The sequence below is a fragment of the Syngnathus scovelli genome, chromosome 4 (genome assembly GCF_024217435.2).
Source record: "Syngnathus scovelli strain Florida chromosome 4, RoL_Ssco_1.2, whole genome shotgun sequence".
Taxonomy (NCBI): Eukaryota; Metazoa; Chordata; class Actinopteri; order Syngnathiformes; family Syngnathidae; genus Syngnathus; species Syngnathus scovelli.
The window spans coordinates 19,758,469-19,778,643 of NC_090850.1; the positions used below are offsets into that span (position 1 = coordinate 19,758,469).

Genomic DNA, 20,175 nt, shown 5'->3' on the forward strand with positions numbered 1-20,175 from the left:
CATTTGCCCGTCTTTGTTTATTCACACAATAATAATTCATTATGTTTGATCGTTATATTTTTAAATAAAAACAGTGTGCCCCCAGAGGACTAAAATAGCCCCGCCCCTGCATTGTAGCCTTTACCAGTACTCACAATAGTATTTTTCTCATTTAGCTTAAGCACAGTTGCTGAAAATGGAAAAAGGGGAAGGGCCGTGTGTGCTTGCACTCGCATGTGTTTCTGTGTGTGTGTTTTAAAAATAAAAATGATGTCGCCATTTAGAAGCCCAGTAAAGGAATATGTGCAGAGTGCTGATAAACTATCTTTAATAGGACTGACCTTTCATGCTGGCGAAAGTTACTGGGGGATTCATCCACCCATAATTACCATATAGATGATTTTTAGCCCTCTGCTGCCACAGAACATTTCCAAGAGCTCTGCTCATTGATTGAATGGAAATTGAACTTGTTAACATTCTTTTCAGTGCTCTTACAGCTTAGCACATGCAGGCACTGTTCATAAACTCTTCATCAATTCAGATTTTCTATTTCATTCTTCTGATATCTTTGTTGAAATTGTATCGCACGTGTCATCGGAGCCCCGAAAGATGACATTCATTTTATTGCTGTCATTCTGCAATAGAAATGCAGTAAATAAGTCATTTTCCTCTTCCTTTCTCAGAGGTTATGTGAGGGATATTGCAAAGTGGATTAACATGTATTGATTAGAGACATAGTAGCTTGTTTAGCTGCTGAGAGCCGGAGATAAGGACTTATTTGCCGATTTACGACAACTATCAAAACATCTCGTCAGGAGTGCTGACAATACCGTAATCAAAATGCAAACGAGAAACGGCAAGGCCGTGATCTATTTGTATGCGAGTGTGAGCCAAGATGATTCGTCAGCCTTTATCGTCACACGCTGATTCCAATTCGACACACTGCATTCACTGTTGAAAAACTGATGCCATCATGAACTTTTTTCATTATATGCCTCAAAAGTAAAAAAAGAAAAAAAATGGAGGTTAGGAAAAAACAAACGAAAAAATCTGGAAAATCTTTGCCTTAAAATAATACAGACAAGTACAGTAAAATTAAGTATTATATAAAAACAAAAATACTAATACACCCCTGATCACAAAAGTTTGCTATCACTTCCAAAGTTTAACTGAAAAAAATTCTCAATGCTTAAGAAGCATTTTGAGGTAATCAGCATATTCCAAACAAACGGCGCAACGGCTCATTGGCCGGTCTGCATCGTTGCCATACAGATGGCCGCGACTAATGAGCTCAGCATGCGTCTTTTTATGGCGCAAACGGCAACCCGTCATGTTTTCAGTAATGACAAAAGCACTTGGAAGTGAGGTGGCTATGCAAATATGCTCACAAGCTTGTCTATGTTTTTTATTATTTGTGAAAAAAAAAACAAAAGATTTTCTCACTGCATCTTCCTGCCACGAATAAACAGACACCTTCCATCGCTCCCCACAAATTGTATTCATGATAAGAGAGAAGTGACAACAATATGTTGTATCCTTAAAAGCTGTTACAATATTTCAGCAAGATGGGCGAGTTCAATAGAGCCTCATGCGTTGGTTTATGATGTGTTGATTTAGGTGGAGATTGAGATTGTGTTGCTGAATACCAGATGGACTCAGCCAGAAGGAACAAATCACCTTCTTGTGTTGCGCTCACATCTCCTCCTCTGTTCCATGTCAGCTCTCTGATCTGGCAGCCCTTAGAGACGGCTGCTGGTTTCAACCGAGTTGCAATCAATGCTAACCTGTGTAAACATGCACCTTGCATAAGGCACTTCTAAGAATATGCAGTTTCTTCCCAAATACTCTTTTAAGGCTCGGTTGTTCGGTCTCAAAGACTCTTTGAAGAGTCTGTTGTTACAAGACCCAGTTGTTTCATTTTAAAGCATCAAAAAAATCTTTCTTGTTATTTGAAAGATAATTTACGACTCAGTTCTGTTAAATGCAAACCCAATGTTCCCTCTTAAATGCAATTCCAAGAAACAGTTCATGATTAAAGATTTTTTTTTTCAAACGCTCAGTGTTCCTCAATTATCTCCTGAAAATCAATTGTGCCTTCTCAATCACAAGAATTTATTGTTCAGTCTTAAAGATCATTTCTAATTCTGGATTACCGTGATTGCCGTTGACGACATCCGCGCGTAGAGAATGGTTAGCAGTGATCATTGATTGTACCATATTGTTTCAGGTATAAACATTTGAGCTGCAGGCATAGCAACTTAACATCAAAACAGAGAATCAATACTGCATTACCATGTAAACAATGCCTCCTTTTCCTTTGACGTCACTAATAGAACGTTGGATCGGCCCATATCCGCCAGTACGCAACCAACCCAGCCATGCTGATGAAGTCCATCGCCAACATAAACGGCCCCAACGGGATGATCTCGCGGAATCAGCTGACCACCATCAACCAATCGCATCTCAATGCGCAGTTGAACCTGAACATGGGTGGAGCCAACATCGCCCACACTTCGCCATCACCGCCGGCTAGCAAGTCTGCCACACCGTCGCCTTCCAGCTCCATCAACGAAGATGACCAGGATGACGGCAACAGGGTGAGGAAGTCATCAGATGTCTGCGAAAAAGCTTGAATCTATATGTATATTTAGAAGCGACAGCCCTGAGCTAAATCTATCCTCTATTATTTTAGGTTGTGGGCGAAAAGAGACCGGCACCCGTCGATCAAACGAAAAAGCCCAAGACCCCCAAGAAGAAGAAGAAGAAGGATCCTAACGAACCTCAGAAGCCAGTGTCGGCATATGCCCTGTTCTTCCGAGACACTCAGGCCGCTATCAAGGGTCAGAACCCCAACGCCACCTTTGGCGAGGTGTCCAAGATCGTGGCATCCATGTGGGACGGTCTTGGAGAAGAGCAGAAACAGGTGCGTCTAACGGAATATGAAGTTTCTACTGACCCTGCAGTATGCAACTTCCTTCCATGCCTTCCGTGTTTCAAGAAAAATCTCGTCGCTCATTGATCTCTGTTGTGGTGTTATTTCAGGTGTACAAAAGCAAAACAGAGGCTGCCAAGAAAGAGTACTTGAAGGCCTTGGCAGCATACCGCGCTAGTCTGGTGTCCAAGGTCAGTCATTTTTCTCCTTATCCTAAAAACAATTGCATTGTGAAATTTCAGATGATTGATTCGTCGGGTTTTTTTACGGGGTCCAGGCTGCGGCAGAATCCGCAGAGGCCCAGACGATCCGGTCTGTGCAGCAGACTTTGGCCTCCACCAGCCTCTCTCCGGGCTTGGTGCTGCCCTCCCCACTCAATCAGCACCCCTCCATGCCCTCGGCTTCGCAGGCTCTTCAGCAAGCCCTACCCCGAGCCATCGCCCCCAAGCCTCTGCAGATGAGAATCGGGGGCAATCAAATCGTCACCTCGGTCACCGTTTCCCACCAGAACATGTCCCCGATGCCGCAAATGCTCGGTCAGATGGGCTCCGGCGGGACCATGGCGCACTCCTCGGTTGTGTCGCAGATGAGCCCGCCCATGCAGCAGCAGCAGCATTCCATGCAGCAACAAATGCAGCAGCACCTCCAGCACCACCAGATGCAGCAGCAGCAGATGCACCACCAGCAGATTCAGCAGCAGATGCAGCATCAGCACTTCCAACACCACCTCCAGCAGCAACTCCAACAGCACCACATCCAACAACAACACCACCACCAACAACAACAACAACAGCAGCAGCAGCACTTGCAAATGCAGCACATGCAAATGCAGCAACAAATGCATCAGCAGCAAATCCAACATCTTCAACAACACCAGTCCCAGTGTTCCCCGCCGCATCACTCTCCCGGCACGCCCCATTCTGTTGGCTCGGCATCTCTCGGAAGTCCTCAGCCAGCCCCCCAGCAGCAGAACCCTCCGCCGCCGCAACACCCCTCCCAGGCCCACACGCAGGTCCTTTCCCAGGTCAGCATTTTCTGAACCAAAATTCCTTCAAGGACATTAGAATAAAAGCATCAGTCCAGGTTGCTTTTCAGCGTTGCACTTAACAAGTGTGTCACAATTTAGAATGTTATATCAAGAAGAACTGGTGTCCATTGTTATAGACGGATATGCACTCGCGTGGAAATGTGAGGCCAAAGGGGGAGAGGGCTTGATGGGGTTTCGTCCAAGCTAGGACGCCGTTTACAGACACTCCCTAACTTACGAACGAGTTACATTCCAGAAGACTGATCGTGTCTTGAATGGTATGTATTTCTCATTTTTTACCATATTTGTCTCAAATCAGTTAAATCCAACTTTTAATAACAAATAGCTCGACTTCAATACCGTCATAGTCGGTGTCATCCAAGGTTTTCTTAGCGGGTTTCTTCGTGGTGTCAAATCTCATGGGGATCATTTTTGTCTTGGTAAATCCATGAGTTGCTAAAATCTGTAAATCCCGTTGAAACCTATGAGAATATATCAATGTTGGGAATGGAGAACTTTCTCTGTAAGAAAAAACAGAACACGCAAAATTCAGTCTTGTGGAAAAACCATTTCATTTTTTAACTTTTTAACTATTCGTGTCCAAAATATATGGGAAGCTTAATGTTCGTAAGTAGGGGGGTGTCCGTACTCGTTTGTGGTGTCTTTCAGTTGTTATTGGGTACGCCATGTGTCTGTCACTGTTTTTATTTAACGCTAAAGCTTTATTTATAAGGGCAGGGGCGGCAACTAATGGACAAACGCGAGGGACTGAAGCAAAGTCAGGACTTTGGCTGGACTGGTCCCAGGTTTGGGGGACAATTAAAGACCTGAAAGATCGTTTTTCTGTCTCCATGTCGTGTAGCTGTTATCTGCTGTATGTGTTTTCGTAGTGTCGGGGTTGCTACTGCCTGAACCCACTCCCTCAAATCCCAATCCTCCTTGATTACTTTTCCTGTCAGTTGTTTAACAATTAAATTATGTCTTTTATTTTTCTCTAACGAAAAGGGGATATTTTATAATCCATTTCTCCAGGCGGACGCTTTGGGGGGGAAACAAATGTGATGTATTTTTAATGTGATGAAAGATAAAAAAAATAATAATAAATAAAACAAATAAAGCAGAGCCAATCTGCTGCTGCACTGCCAAAGCCAACTGAAAAATAATTTAAAAAAATAAAATAAAAAGGCATTGGAGGTATTTTTGCCAGCTGTACAGTCGACCCTAAAGTTACAAACCCACAAAAATTAATGTACATTTTTTTCATATCGCTTGTAAAGTTTTAATAAGTGAGGCTTTAATGAAAACATTGTTGAAATGACCTGTGGATTGCTATATCACAAAATGCATTTTCTGCTCTTTTTCTACTTTTTTTATGAGTTACAATAGCAACAATCAGTTTTTCTTTTTCCCTTCGCTTTGCCATACAAGTAGACGAGTCATCAACGCATCCAGAGACATTCCATCGCATTCTAATATGACGGTAGCCATATTTTTTTTGTATGAAGTATTATATATTTGTGTGTGTTCAAAATTAAACTATCAATCGCAAATATTTATTTGATGGGATCCCTTTTGTTTCAGGAGTTATTATGCCTTTTATCTTATTGTTAGCTACTGAAATAAACACTTATGAAAGTGAATGGAGACAAACTGACCCATTTTTGTTCGTGATAAATGGCCAAACTATTAATAAACTAATATTACTTCTTCCCCCACCTTTAGCACCAACACATTTGGTACCAAATGCCCCGCCTCTTAAATGTACACAAAACTAATATGCCTAATATGTAGTTTGTTTATATATATATAATATATATATGGTCTCCCCAAGGTTTATCCCCATGATAAACAGGTTTTTGCTGTATTTTTAGGCAAGGCAGCTTTATTTATATACTGCAAACCAGAACAATGAAAACCATTTACAATAAAAGACCTTAAGCATAGGGAAAATGATTACACTCGGAGCTGAATTCAATTCTGTTGGCCACATAATCCATTCGCATGCAGCACAACAACTAAATGCTGCTTCACCAAGTTAGATTTGAACTCTGGCCTCCGCTAATTGACCTGAATCTGCAGACCTCAGAGCCCTACTGGATTTGTATTCCATTAGCATTTCTTTAATGTAATTAGAACTTAAACCATTCAGCAATTTATAGACCACTCAGATGATATGAATGCTCTTGTCAGTTTCCGTCACATTTATGGACATCATTTGGTGGGTTTTTTTTCGAGGCAAGGGCAGCATGAAACTGCTACTTGTCTTCATCATTATAATAACAACACAGGCTCCTCCCCCCACTGCTATTTCATACTGCCTTCAGAATGGCTTCATTTCCAACATGTCCCCAAGGCTTGGAAGAAGGGGGGGGGGGGGGGGCATCGGGGGTCTTGGCAAACAATAATTATCTTATATTCACAATAGGCTGCCCAGAAAGGGCCCTTTTCCCTTTCTTTTTATGTCTTCCAAAGGCGACTGAGGGGATTTCAATTTACAAATCAGCGGTATGAATTGACTCTGATTTCAATACGTTTCTAATTTGTTTTCTTTTTAGTGTGTGTGTGTGTCGGGGGGGAGGCTCAAATAAAAAGGCCAATTTCTTTCACCATGATTAGTGAAGAGGCAAGCACACAGACACAAAAAACTCTTATGATGTGATGAAAATTAAAAGAGCCAGGGCGCGTGAGTTGAATGTCAATGCAGGATCGAGAGAGCGAGAAAGAGGATTGAGGAGCTCCGGTGTCCATGGCAACCGAACGCAAGCTTTTAAAAAACACACAATAATGAGCCTCTGGGAAATGGCTGTTATTATTATTCCAAGCGGATTCACAGCCGAGGCCCCATAAATAATGCATGGAAGAGTTCTTCGCTGCTCCTGGAAGCCCTCAGAGCTGAGCCGATCAGTGTGTGGACAAATATCTCACAGCCGCCCGAATCAAAAGGTTACGGCTCCATTTCAAAACACTTCATTTAGCGGAGGAATAAATGCACTTCCTGCTCAATGCCTGACTCCACATAATTTGACTCAACCAAGTAAATATCAAACAAGAAATAAAAAAAAATCACCATCACTGACAATCTTGTGTACTAAAGTATGTGTCGCATTTCCATCAAACAAGTGGTCCATGTTCCAGTTGGCACACGTGTATATGATATCTATATCTACTATATCTACAATATATATAGATATAGTAGATATAGATACAGATATCTTCTCTTCTTGACTATTTCTGACAGAGTTCAGCTGTGATTTGCACGGGGGCAACTGGCTTGTCCAGAAAAAGAAAAAAGCTGAGTTAGCAATGTTGCAATGAAGTTTCTCGGTGAGCAAGCAGGGCGACGGGTGGGCGTAGGCCTGGTGGTCAGATGGTCGGTGTCAGCAGGGCTTTTGTGGCGATGGCATTGTTTATGTGCGGCGGACGGGAAAGCGACAAAAGAGTCAAATAAATGATTAAAATACAAAATCCCTTTGCTTGCACATCTGATTTTGCACTCAGTGTGACGGGTGGGGTGGGGGGGCATAATTAGGTCATCCTGAGATTGTATTACTTACAATGACAGACCCTATTCTGTCAAAAAGCAGCCGGGGGGTTATTTACGCAACTCTAGTAATTACCAGGCATTTATTGAAGGGATGAGTAGAGTATAGTAGTTGCACAAATCATCTTGATGTGAAATTACACGTTCTTAATCAGTTTTCAACACTTAATCAGAATCATATATATTAGTTTTACGATATATTCATATGGGATACGGCATCCATTGAAGCGGAGGCCACCATAGGAAAATACAGTCGTAGTTCGGTTAGAATATGCATCTTTTATTTATTTACAAGGTATTTATTGGACTAAGGCTTTTATTTGTTCAAATGCATGTTTGGGCCGATCGATACTGAGGATGTGGGCTCACCTGTTTTGGAACCAATGAAAATAAATAAATAAATAAATAAATAAATAAATAAATAAATAAATAAATAAATAAATAAATAAATAAAAATAAGATAAATAAAAAATAGAGTAATGTGGGAACATTGCGGGTGTGGTGATTGATAGAGCTTTAATATGCTTCATCCTGTTGTTAATGAGAGCAAACAGTCTCGCTCTCCACAGAGTAGTTCAACATTAACGCACTCAATAAAAGCCAAGATATACGGCTGTGCCGCTCATGTTTCTCTTCCACTTTAAAATATCGCTCTGGGAAACCGCAAAATAACAACATGGTTCTATCAAACCAAGGCTCATCTCTGTCCTATTTATTAAAAATTACCCATCAATATCTAGCACTATCAATGGCACTATCTCTATATCTTATTGAAATTATATTTTGCTGATATCTTCCAGTAGAATAAACCTGATGCATCCACTTACAGTAAGTTGCAAAAAAGATTATATAAAAAAAAAAAAAACTACTGCGAAATTACCAATACCCGGTCCAACTTGCCTCTGTACAGATTTACATCACTCGTCATGCCAGAATTGCGCCAGTCACGAAAACAGAGGTCGATATGTTCCAGTTTTGGACACCATTTGCACAAACCCAGTCTAGTTGACCGTGTTTGGGAATTTGACAGACCGAACTGTGGCATGCCGGGAGTTCTGGCAGAACAAGGGCCTTTTCCTCTACACTCACAGACGCATCTGAAATTTTGCTGACTGAAAGTAGTCGAGACTTTAAACCAGCTTGTTGGTGTCGTATCGATTCCAAATGTAGCGTAGAATCGCCATTCCATCCGCACTTTATCATCCCTTCCTTTTTAACGCACCTCACTTGGACTAGTAATCATAAAAGCCATTGAGTTGGCCAACATGTTTCTATGGAAACTCAATTGCTTAAGCACGGCAGCGGTGATAGATTACACAAAAGCTCAGCGTGTCACATCCAATTACATCAAGGCCTGGCGTACTTGCCATTACGCCACCACTCGTCGTGATAATCGATACGTATGGACGGTGCCCGCCGAGTTTCTCTCTTTCCTCCATGTCGTGCCACAAGAGGCAGGTGGCGCGGAGACACCATTGAAAAGTTGCCCCTATTCAAAGCAAACTCCTCCAACGCTCCATTCATGCATAGCAAAACACCATCTGCTCCTGTTTTGCCCCCCAGCAATCGCAGCTGACCGAGAAAAAAAAGAAGAAGAAGAAGAAGGGGGGGGAAGAAATCTATGATAACAGCTGTTGCCAAACAAAAGGTGGGTGGGGGGAGGAAAAGGTTAGAGATGAGCAATAATGACTCATTTACTCTGTATGCTCTGTAAACATCTCATGTTGCGCTGCAGGAGGGATTCTTAAAGGGGTGAGCAAAGGTGATGATTCAATTGTTTTCAAAGTCAGTGTAAATGAATGAAATGATTTTAAATTGGCATTTAAAAAGCTATGTAAATATATTGTTTGGATTATCGAGGCCCCACCCCGAATATTATGCAATGATTCAGAAGGTTTGATGCCCGCTGGGATATTTTTATGTCTGACATTGACCAAATATGTCCAAAATTCACCAAAACCGTGTTTGAGCGAACCGTCACACTGCTGGTCCAGAGTCGCAATTGGTTTGGAGATCGGTTTGCGCTGATACAAAAAAAAAATCAAACACCTGTTGAGAATTTTGTTGTTCAGCTGTTTGTCTTCTTCATCTTTGTCTTCTTCAGCTCACAGTGAAAAAAGTGCTGAAATATTTGGACATTCAAAACTTTCACAAAAGTCAAATGAAGTTCACCTGTGAAGGTTAGTATGTGTTTTACGTTCACCCTAAAATTTCATCCTCAAGCTGAATATTGAAAAATTGTGAGTTGTGTCTTGCAACATCATGTCTCAACATTTGCATTTCGTTTCTTTCGGAATCACAAAAGTTAGTTTTATCAGGTCACGCATTCGTTGGTGAGTGTGTTGGCGTAACAAATCACAAACCGGCGCCAGCTCCAGACGCACATGAGCGATTTGTTTCGAGCGTCAGAGTGGACAGCTGCGATGCGAGACCTGGATAGTGTACAGTCGACGACGCAAGACAGACTCCTGCCATGCTCCATTAGCGAGCATTTGTCTGGCAAAGCTCTTCCAATTCTTGTGTGTGTGTATTTTTTTATCAGTTTACTGCCCAGCCCATCTTCATTAGCTCTTCACTGCGAAGAACAAGTATGTTTCTGTCAAAAGCATGAGGGAATTGCACGGGGGGGGGGGCTTATAGCTGTGGGCTCGTATATTCATTCTGCTCTCAGAGTGAGCCATTGTTTGAGTCCTCTCTTTGTTCCGGGGACAGGGGCCAGCCAAAGGGGAGTGTGGGGGTCCCATGCACCTTGTGACCTTTCTGTCCTGGAAGTCCATATAACCTTTTGTTTGTTATTACTTAAGCGCCTCAAAGTTCTGGGTTCAAATTTATATGGTCTACCTGGGTGGATGCCAATGTGAATATTTATTGACAACCAGTGTGGTACAGACCCTTGCCCCGAAATCACTCTAGTTACAGTACCCATGACCCTAACGAAAAAATTCAACCAGCCCAAACTTTGATCGTAAGGATTGCAAACCGATTACAGCAATTACATTTGAGTTTAGTACATTTCAGGTGATCACAGTGAAGACTAAACCGAACCCCATTGCCCCGCCCCTCCCTCCCGGACAACGTGTTCAATAATTCGTCCATCTTCTTTCTGGGGTGGGTGGCTGACGTTGGCTCTATTCATCAGCCACGTTTTTATGTGCTAATGTGATGTTGCCAGTCACAAACAGCGTCATCCATCACCATCGTTTTGACAAGCCACACATAGCAACACCCCCGAACCGCCATCTTGAATCAGGCGGGGGGTACTTTGGCCCAATGTCAATCTTTTCAATCTGGTTATCAGCTGTGAAGGGTTATTGTAAATTTCAGAAAATCTCCACAAACACCAACATCAGACATTTTTATTTCTGGGCCTTCAAACGGGAACCACTTTGCCCTTGCTTTCAGATAAGATTTTCTCCTTGAAAGGAGCTGTAATTTCAATCAACTGCGTAATGTTCTTCAGGAGGAACATGAAGGTACTGTCCTTGTAGATAATAGCATGATGCATTAAAGCAGAACTAATGCATAGCAACCCAAGAACAAAGTACACTTGCAATCCATGGACTGTCCCCTTTGTTCTTTCTACCGATTAAATCGCTTAGAAACGTTTTGTGTTTTGGGCGGCGGTGTATACGAGGTGGTTTGCAGACCTGTTTCGGTTTCTTTTTGGATCTTCACTAATACTTACTCGACGCAGATTCTACGTCTACTGATTTATGTGGAAAACGTCAATCATACTTTTCACGTTAGAGTCCAAAGACGATATTCATGATCAGGTAGCGGTAATACGAAGAAGCCTCCATCTGTACTTACTTCATTGCGCTGGCAGTACTCGTCGACTTGTCGGATTGACGACTCCCTTTGACCTTTCTTCTAATGACGAGAGCAGAAGTGCTCCTAAAGGGAAGCATCCTGGAAAATAAATGAAAAAGGCCTCTCAGTAGAAAGGTCAAGACACATGTTTGTGTGACGTGGCTTTTGAAAAACACATTAAGACTTAAAATAGGCAGTTAAACCGCACGTAAGTGTGATATCTTTTTTTACATTCCTTCCAGCATAATTAGACTTTAGTGGATTTCTCTCAGTCAAATTTGGCAGGTGGGTGTTGACCCTTTGTGCTTTGCTAGCTTACGCGTCACTCACAGCCGCTTCTTTACTCGAACGTATTATTTCCATTTGGTAGAATAAAGGTAATATTATATATATATATATATATATATATATATATCTGTGACACTGTTGTCATCTGAAATTCCTTCAACTGCTTCTTAATACAGAAAAATACATAATGTTATGTTTGTTTTTGTCCCTCAGGAAGCTAATATATAGGACAAAATGGTAAACATTAATGGTGTCGGTCACCTGGCGCAAACAATCTCCCGAGCGACTCCACAGTGAATTATAAAGATGATGGATGAGTGCAGAGTAGCAAATCTCCAGAGAGGGAAAGGTCACAGTAGCTATAAACCCATTGCGTCTGTTAAAAAATAGAGAGAGAGAGGAAAAGAGAGAGCGAGGGATGGATTCTTTCAATTGTTGCCCACTTTCCCCTATTTTTCCCTCCTTCTCCATTGCAAATGTTCTCTCTCTCAGCTCCGATTGCGAGCGAGCCAGATGATTTTAATTTTCTATTTTTGCAAGTAATAAACATTGACATGAGAAGGAGCCCCGGGCAAGAGCTCTAATGAGAAAATGAAATTAGTTTTTCAGCTGACTGATCAGAAACATTTCATACATTATAATCAAGCATTTATTTGATGTGATTTGTTTTTGTGTGTTTTTGCCTTTAATGTGTGCCCGTGGCTGTGTGTGTGTGTGTTCGCGTGTGTGTGTGTGTGTTTGTGTGTGTCCAAATACATTATTCATGCATCTCTTTGCCATGCTACCTTCTTGTTATTGCTCGAACACGCTGCAGCTCATGACATTTTACAACCTTTTCAACGTCAACTAGCTCTCTCGCTATATGTGACTTTTATATGGTTCTTATTTTATGATGGTGTCAGCCAATTACAGCCAGCGATGTAAAGCAGTGATGACAAAAACATATTTGATGTCTATTAGATTATGTCCACAAAAGTTTCAATAGCCTGCCATATGAACATTTCCTTGCTTCTGAAATTAGAACTGACATGGAAGCCCGCCCAATGACTGCAATTAGCAAATCAGATTATTATGTCTGAGCAAGATTAAGTTAAATTCATTTCAAGATTTTTTTCCACAACTTATGGTATTTTTTTCTCCCTTATTAATCACCACATTTGTTCATCTCCTCAAATTAATTAAAAATGCATCAAACTGTTGCCTTCAGTTTGATCATTGTAGCCTTTATTGTTGCATGGCCTTTGAATAAGTTTTTTTTTTTTTTTTTTTTTTTTTGTATAGAGCCCCGAGGCTCAAGCATCATGTTCATTAGCGTGCGCTTGTTGTTGCTAACCCTGTTTGGATAAGAGCTCAGATGACGGCAATCTGCTTCTCATCTCTCTCTGCTAGCACTGAGAGAAGAAGAAATATTGCTTTTATGTAACATCACTCACTTGATCAGCTCGAGAGAACATTCTGTTTTATCGTTTGGCTCCGAGCTGAAAATTATTTAGCTGCTGTTTGATTAATAAAGATAAAGGAGATGACATCATTTCAAATCAAATTCTACTAAACTGTTCACAAGCATGACATTTTGGAAGTTAGAAGTTAACCACTGTAATAAAACCAAAGATATAATTTCTAACTGCTATATTAGTTTAGTATGTTCACTGGGGGATATCAGGGGCGGAGCTACTTGGTGGGCAGGGGTGGGCATGGCCACCAATATTCACTCTCTGGCCACCCCCTTAACCATCTGTTTATGATTGGGTTAATTTGGAAATTATCTCAGGACGGACATTGAAATTTGCCTCAAAGCTACGAAAAACGATTCTTTATTTAAGAGCAAGAGTCTTTAATTGACTTTTTCTCGTTATGGTTTACACTATGTAAAACATGCTAATTTTTGTAAACTTTCCAAGGTGTGCTACTGATCAATTTTTTTGGGGTTATTTTCGCAACCTACTTAACCCGGATACAAATGTTTCCCCAAATTTGCAACCTTTCGGGCATGCTGACCACCAAAACAGAGACTCATTCCATTTGGGAGCTTAAGATCAGGGGATGCTTTGAGAATAATTGTCAATTTTTGTCTATGTGAATCCCTTTGAGACTGTTTGTGATTTAGGGCTATACAAATAAACTTGACTTGACTTGACTTGACTTGACTTGACTTGACTTGACTTGACTTGACTTGACATGCAACAATTATAATCGTCTGTTTCAACGCCGCATTCTCACTACCCAACTCAAATCACATAACTTGATTTTGTGGCCATGAATGTATCACATTGAATATCATCCATACTTTGATAATGCACTTTTCAAAACACACACACACAGAGCTTATTGTGTCAGCCCACACAGTCACAGCTTGTTCCCACAAAATGAGAAGAATTTTCTGTTGTGTATGTGTTTGCGTGTATCCCAGAATAGAAATGAATAGATATGAGAAAGAAAAGGTACAGCATGTGCTAGTTGCCGAAATGTAATAACGTTGCTTTTATATTTAGCTTAAGAGAGATATTTGATGTGTTCAAAATGCTGACTTTATCCTCTATATAGTTAACTTGACTGATACTAGGGAGGATTTGTTATTTCTAGTCCGGCTGATCTCAGCTTCACTTTAAGCTTCACTGTCCCTTTGAGGCTTCTGCTGTCATACAACGTCCGTGCTTTTAGCACTTTACTGAAAATAATAATTGGTTCACTTGAGCTAATTGAAGGATGATGGAAAAAAAACACCCCTTTAAAGAAGATCCATTGTGCACTTCAGGGACTCATCACTTGGCTGTCCTATTTATTGTGTGCGTTAACATACACCGACATGGATTTGCTTGTCTCGCTTGTCACGGCTATGAAGGAAGAAGGGGATGATTAATGACTCAAGTTTCTCTTGAAAGTGCCGTTATGGGGAATTATTCAGCATTGCTACCTCGGCCATCAACTGTCTTCTCACTTGCTTTGAACGGAAAATGACAATTTGTTTTCTCATGTGAAGAACACTGAAAATGATTTTTTTTAATTAGCAGTTGTTTGACAGGAAGTCAAAATGGAGAGTTTTTTATTACTTATTTTTTCAGTGGACCTTTTTTCACACCGAATTTAAAAAGAATTAGAGGAGTGTTCACACCCACAACAGCGCAAAATGCCCTTTTTGCGTTGGTCTGAGAAAATACTCAAACTTGGCTCACCTTCATGCAGAGTTAGACTACTTGCTGGTTTATTATTTTTTCCACTCAAACCACTCAGTCAGGTTTCTTTTATATTGTTTGGCCTTGGTGGAGGTCTACAAGCCATTCTGGTTTATAGATGCAACAATTTGTTGTTTTCACCTTACTTCTGAGTTACTGTTGTTGCCTAAAGCATCAGGTGAAGAATTAACTCTCCTTCCTTTGCTTCGTTTTTATTTGTGGTTGTAGTTTTTTTTTTTTTTGCTTGCGGAGAGGCTCATTTCTCCACTCCGCAGTGTTCCATGAGTAAGCGTCCTCTCCCGGGAGCTGATGTTTATCCTAGGATCTCAAATTCCAACCTTCCCTAACAGGGCATAGCTGACCTGGAAGAGTACAGATGCCTTCTTTCTTCCTGCAGCTCCAATCTCATAGGACTTTCTATACACATGAAGCAGCTTGAAGAGATTGCAAAGAGTTGCTTTTTTTTTTTTTTCTTGCAAGGGGAGGTGTTGAGACGCTGTTTGCATCTTAATAACGTACCCGCTTTATCCTCGCTACTGTATCCAATTCACTTCTATTGATTTCTTCTTCCCTGCTTTAAATCAGTTGATAGCTTTGTAGACTTAAATGTGCTTGGCTGGAGGCCCAAGTCTTCTCTGTTTAAATTTGCAGAAGTGCGCTTTAAAACTGGAATGCAATGGTTAACCACTGTTGACATAAAAAACGTTAAACTGTGTACGTCATTTTTGTAAATGTACTCATACTTCTACTTATTGTACATTGCTGTATCCAATTTTGGTGTTTTTCTTCATTACTTTAAATCGGTTTTGTGCAATGTGTGCTCGTTCTTTGTGTGAGTACACGTGTGAACACGTCAAAGGTGTTCTTTGGAAAAGACGAGGCAAACAGATGATATCATGCAGTTTTAAGCTTAATCCAAACACATTAAACATATGTGTAACAGTCACGGGGGGAGGGGGGGGGTTGTAAATTCTTCAGTCTTTTGTGTGCTGTTTATTGACTGAAATGCGTCACTGTAGTTACAGAAACCTTTAACAAAGCCAACAAAGGGGCAGGTGCAATTTCCTTGTCTCGTTCACATACTTGTGACAATGTGTGCTAATATATGACTTTGGCAATCACTCGCTACACTGAAAAAATAAATCACAATTTGTATTTTGGGGGCACAAAGAATCAGCTTTGAAATGTAAAATGTTGACCTTTAAAGCATTTTAGCTGGATGCTAATAGAACAATGTTAGTTAGCGCAGCAAAACAAGCCAGTTGCCAACAGTTCTGTAAATTATTGCGTCTTTATTTTGTTAAGTGGCCGCAAGGGAAATTAACTTAAGCTACTTCTTGACTTAAGCGCTAACTAACAAGATATTTGAGAGAAAAAAAATGGAGGAAAATTGATAATTTAGACATTAACTGACTTTGCCAATTGGTGACAGCATTTGTGATTTACAACTTTTAATTGGTTTGTTCATTTGTTCAAATAAACTTAGCTTGCAGCCGGTTACATCAAGTCGCAGATAAACGACTCAATTAAGCGTCCTGACTTTCTTCTACAACGCAGCTGCTCGGCCCTGAAAAGGACAAGAAGCAACAAGTCAATAAGCACGGTTATGACTCTTCATCCATTATTGACGCTGCACGGCTGCTTTTGTGTGGACCCACGCCAGCCTACGATCTTGTCCACTTGTTTTGTTCCACAGGCAGCAGGTGGCTTGCGTTGTGTTCTAGTTTTTCTTTTCTTTTTTGGATTGTTACTTGTGAATTTGAGACTCATTTTGGCACAGTAGCGCCATCCCGGGAGACGACGAGCTTCGGGTTTCTGTGTCGTGATCTTGTTGCACGTTTATTGTCAGGAAAACGGTTGCTAAACCTCATCACCGACTTTAACAATAAAGCTTTTTTCTTCAGTTTTTAAGCCACATAATAATTTCAACAAAGTTGCCGAAACCCATTTTAGCTATTTTATATTGCAGTCAAAAAGGCTACAATGGGAAATTTGGGGCACTGCAAATGAAAAATTAGATTTTTTTTTTCTTGCACCACACTTTAGGAATCACTATTATTGGATTCTCCTTTTTTCCTACTCCTTCATACAAATTCCCATGTTGTGTAACCCTCTGCAGTTTGTTATGAAAGATTTTTTTTCTCATTTGACAAGCAAAAAAAAAAAAAAAACCTCCTCATTTACTTCAAGTATGCTTGTTGCCCAGCCTCGGCCTTAGCAGCTGCAGTAAAAATGCAAACATCTGCTCATTCGGGATTTATTCTGGAAGCCTTTAAAATCTTTGGCAGGTAGCTAAATTACAGGTTTGCTTGAGAAACTTGTAAACTTAAATATACTGTGCCATACACATCCCAGCCTTTTATTTTCTTAAACAATAAGAAATTGTATGGCCGGGATAAGCCGCTTTGCCTCTAAACGTGTCATTGAAAGGCCGTTGTAAAGCTTGAATTATTTATCACTGTGAGAGCGTTTACACAAGATTGCTTAAGGCGATGATGACAGGACACAGACCTCAACATTTGTGCAATCAATGTTGATAGTTATTGTGATTAATTAATCAAAAAAACATCTTCGGGATGTTTTACACTCGCAAATGCTCAGAATAATTCTTAATACTGGTTTGAAACTTTGGTTTGACAGGCTGAAAATTCTAATTTGAAACCTGAAGAGTGTTATTATTTTTATAAAGGGAGAATTTTACATGCAGCACATGCATTGGATGTAATTAGATAGTGCCAATGAATGTGTTCATCCAGTGAGGTAGTAGAAATGTAGCTATTGGAGCCAGGGTTACTTTTCTGCAGCCTCCAGTCATCATTCCTCCATTTTTATGGTCCACACATATACTGAAATTCATGACCTCATCATAATGCAGGAATTGATTTGACATGCTGCGATTTTTTTTTTTTCCCTTGCCACTTCCCAAACCCATTTTGACTTTTTATTTTCATGCCAGCGAGAATATGAAGTGCACCTCTTCCCGTTCCATTTGATGTTTAGAAATCACATTTGATGGTGCGCACTGAATATAAGATGATGGTTCCACATGAAACAATAATGTTCAGCTATGACTGCAGAAGTATTTGTGTTTCCAAGTGTCACTCCGTCTGCACGCCGTAAAAAAAAAGGACAGATGGATAATACACTCAGATGACATTAATTGAGTGTGTGATGTTGTCAGGAGATGACAGGTTGGGGTTTATTTGATAGGTGGTTTTTGCAAATGGAACCGAAAGGCGTCATTAATCTGCTCATCTGTATGCCGCGCGGTATCGGGACGAAGGTAGCGAGGGAAATTGTTCGTCATCCTCAGCGGCTGTTAATTGTTTTCCTGATGAGTTTGGCGTGGGAATGTGTCTATTTACCTAAATGTTAACAAGGACAGCAGTGACCCACTTAATGCTCCTCGCCCTCCCCCTCTTCACTCTTCATTCTGAAGGATGAGTGAAATCCCTTTGCGCTCCATGAACACAGAAAAAGGGAATATGATAGCGCTTTAAGTTGAAACATGTTTTCATTTGTGATATGACAGCAACAACAACAACTTGAAGAAGACATCTTTTTTTTTTCTCAATTTCCAACAGTTCCAAGCTTTCTTAAAAGTGGAAAAATCATAGAAAATTGACCCGGTGCTTGTATACAGATTTTGTCTCTGGGGTGTCTGCTCACTCAACAGATGTGAAATGAAAATGCTGCACAATATATTTTTTTGAAAATGCCGATGGCAAACTCGAGGCTCGGGGGCCAGATTTGGCCCTCCACATTATTTTATGTGGCCTGTCAAAGCAAATCTAATTGGTGTTTCATGCTATAATCAATAGTGAAACTACAAAAGCGTATTATATTTATATTATTTTTTATATATTTTTTTTCCGTTATTGTCCTCGACTTTGGGTTTCAAAACAGAAGATCCATTAATTTAAATGAGTCAATTATAAATCTCTTGACTGTAATGGCGAGCAACAAAAAATGCTTTGTAATATTTTAGTGAAGGACTAATTGTATGCATGTGCATTAAGGATTTAAACTATTAGTCGGCGGGTTAACTACTTTGATTTTAGGTGGAATTAACATAAATAAAAAGCCGCAAAAGAGAAGAACCTGTAAAAGTCACCTTGAAGCACTCACTGCAGACATGGCGCTAACCCCAAATTACCTGCTAACACCACAGCAGATGCAGAGTACACCCTTCTTTTATTACCAAGCATGCAATCACACACAAAAGAATTACTTTTACAATGGGTGTCTTGCGTTGTTTCAACAAAAACGGCAGGATTTGTGCCGCAGTCGTCGCTCTTTACGTGGCCTCCTGCAAGCGCCTCAATAACAGCTTTTGTCTGTGTCTTATAGTCACTTTGAGGAATACAAACAAAGCATCACTCAGGCAAAGTTTTTCAACAATAGACATAGCTTGTCTGACAATTTTTGCTGTTATACACAAATGACTATTTCACTCAGTTCCATCAATCCATTTTCTCGGAACCAATCCCAGGTGACATTTGAGAAATCGACAGACAAGCAAAAGTTTCCTGGTAAATAATCAGGATAGACATGTTGATGTACTTCTTCTAAAATCAAACTACGGCATCAAGACACAATTAATCAACAATCAATCCCTCACCATCAAGCAAAAGTCCTAATTGTTTAAACAATCAATATTGTGCACATTGAGCATTGGCTCACTAATGAAGACCCAACAATGTCTTTTTAATTTACCATTATCGGTTTTCGTTTTAGCACAGCCGTTTGTTAAAATGAATAGCAAGATAGATTGACCGAGATGGAAAAAAACATATGATTATTTGAAATGCTAAGACACTTTTTTTTTGCATGGATCAAATAAGAATGTACCAGTGCTGTCCGTCTATTTGAAATACGTTTACTGAAAAGCAACCCATGAGACAATTTCCTTGTGAAGAAGAAATAGGTCACAGATTCAATTACAGTCACTGAAGCATGGACTCAATCTATCATGCCAAATTAAGTGTGTTTTAGCAACCTACATTTCTCTCAGCATTTTATAGACACATTCATCCGAGTGGAGAGATTGAGTTGAAACGGAAAGTTATTATGATCAGACCACTCCCTTGTGCTCGTTTTTCTTCATTTCGAACATTGTAAATGACTCAGTGTAGTAAGCTATCAAATTACGTGCATTAAAATATTGACTGAAGTGACTTTGATTTTTCCTCACTGTTTACTCTTCATGATCTTCTATGATATAGAATTCTGAATCAAAACCAAATCAAAGCCTGATCATATAGAATCTATATGATCAGGCTTTGATTTGGTTTTGATTCAGAATTTAGATTCATTTTTCTTGTGTTCCTTTTGGATGTGTCTGTCTTATTAGGTTAGTGTGTTAACCCAATCCCCGTTACCCAATCAGCTCCCTCCAACCACTTGTGACTTGTTCAGGTGTTCC

The 20,175-nt window shown here is 40.3% G+C and overlaps 1 protein-coding gene across 1 annotated transcript in view; it reads left to right on the forward strand.

Moving 5' to 3' along the window:
• tox3 (TOX high mobility group box family member 3) overlaps positions 1-5,588 on the forward strand; it is a 32,275-nt gene extending 26,687 nt beyond the window's left edge. Inside the window, exons 4-7 of the mRNA XM_049718362.2 lie at positions 2,313-2,576; positions 2,672-2,902; positions 3,022-3,102; positions 3,189-5,588. Coding sequence (XP_049574319.1) covers positions 2,313-2,576; positions 2,672-2,902; positions 3,022-3,102; positions 3,189-3,950 — 1,338 coding nt within the window. The 3' untranslated portion in view covers positions 3,951-5,588. The remainder of the gene's footprint in view (positions 1-2,312; positions 2,577-2,671; positions 2,903-3,021; positions 3,103-3,188) is intronic.
• Positions 5,589-20,175: the final 14,587 nt, after the last annotated feature.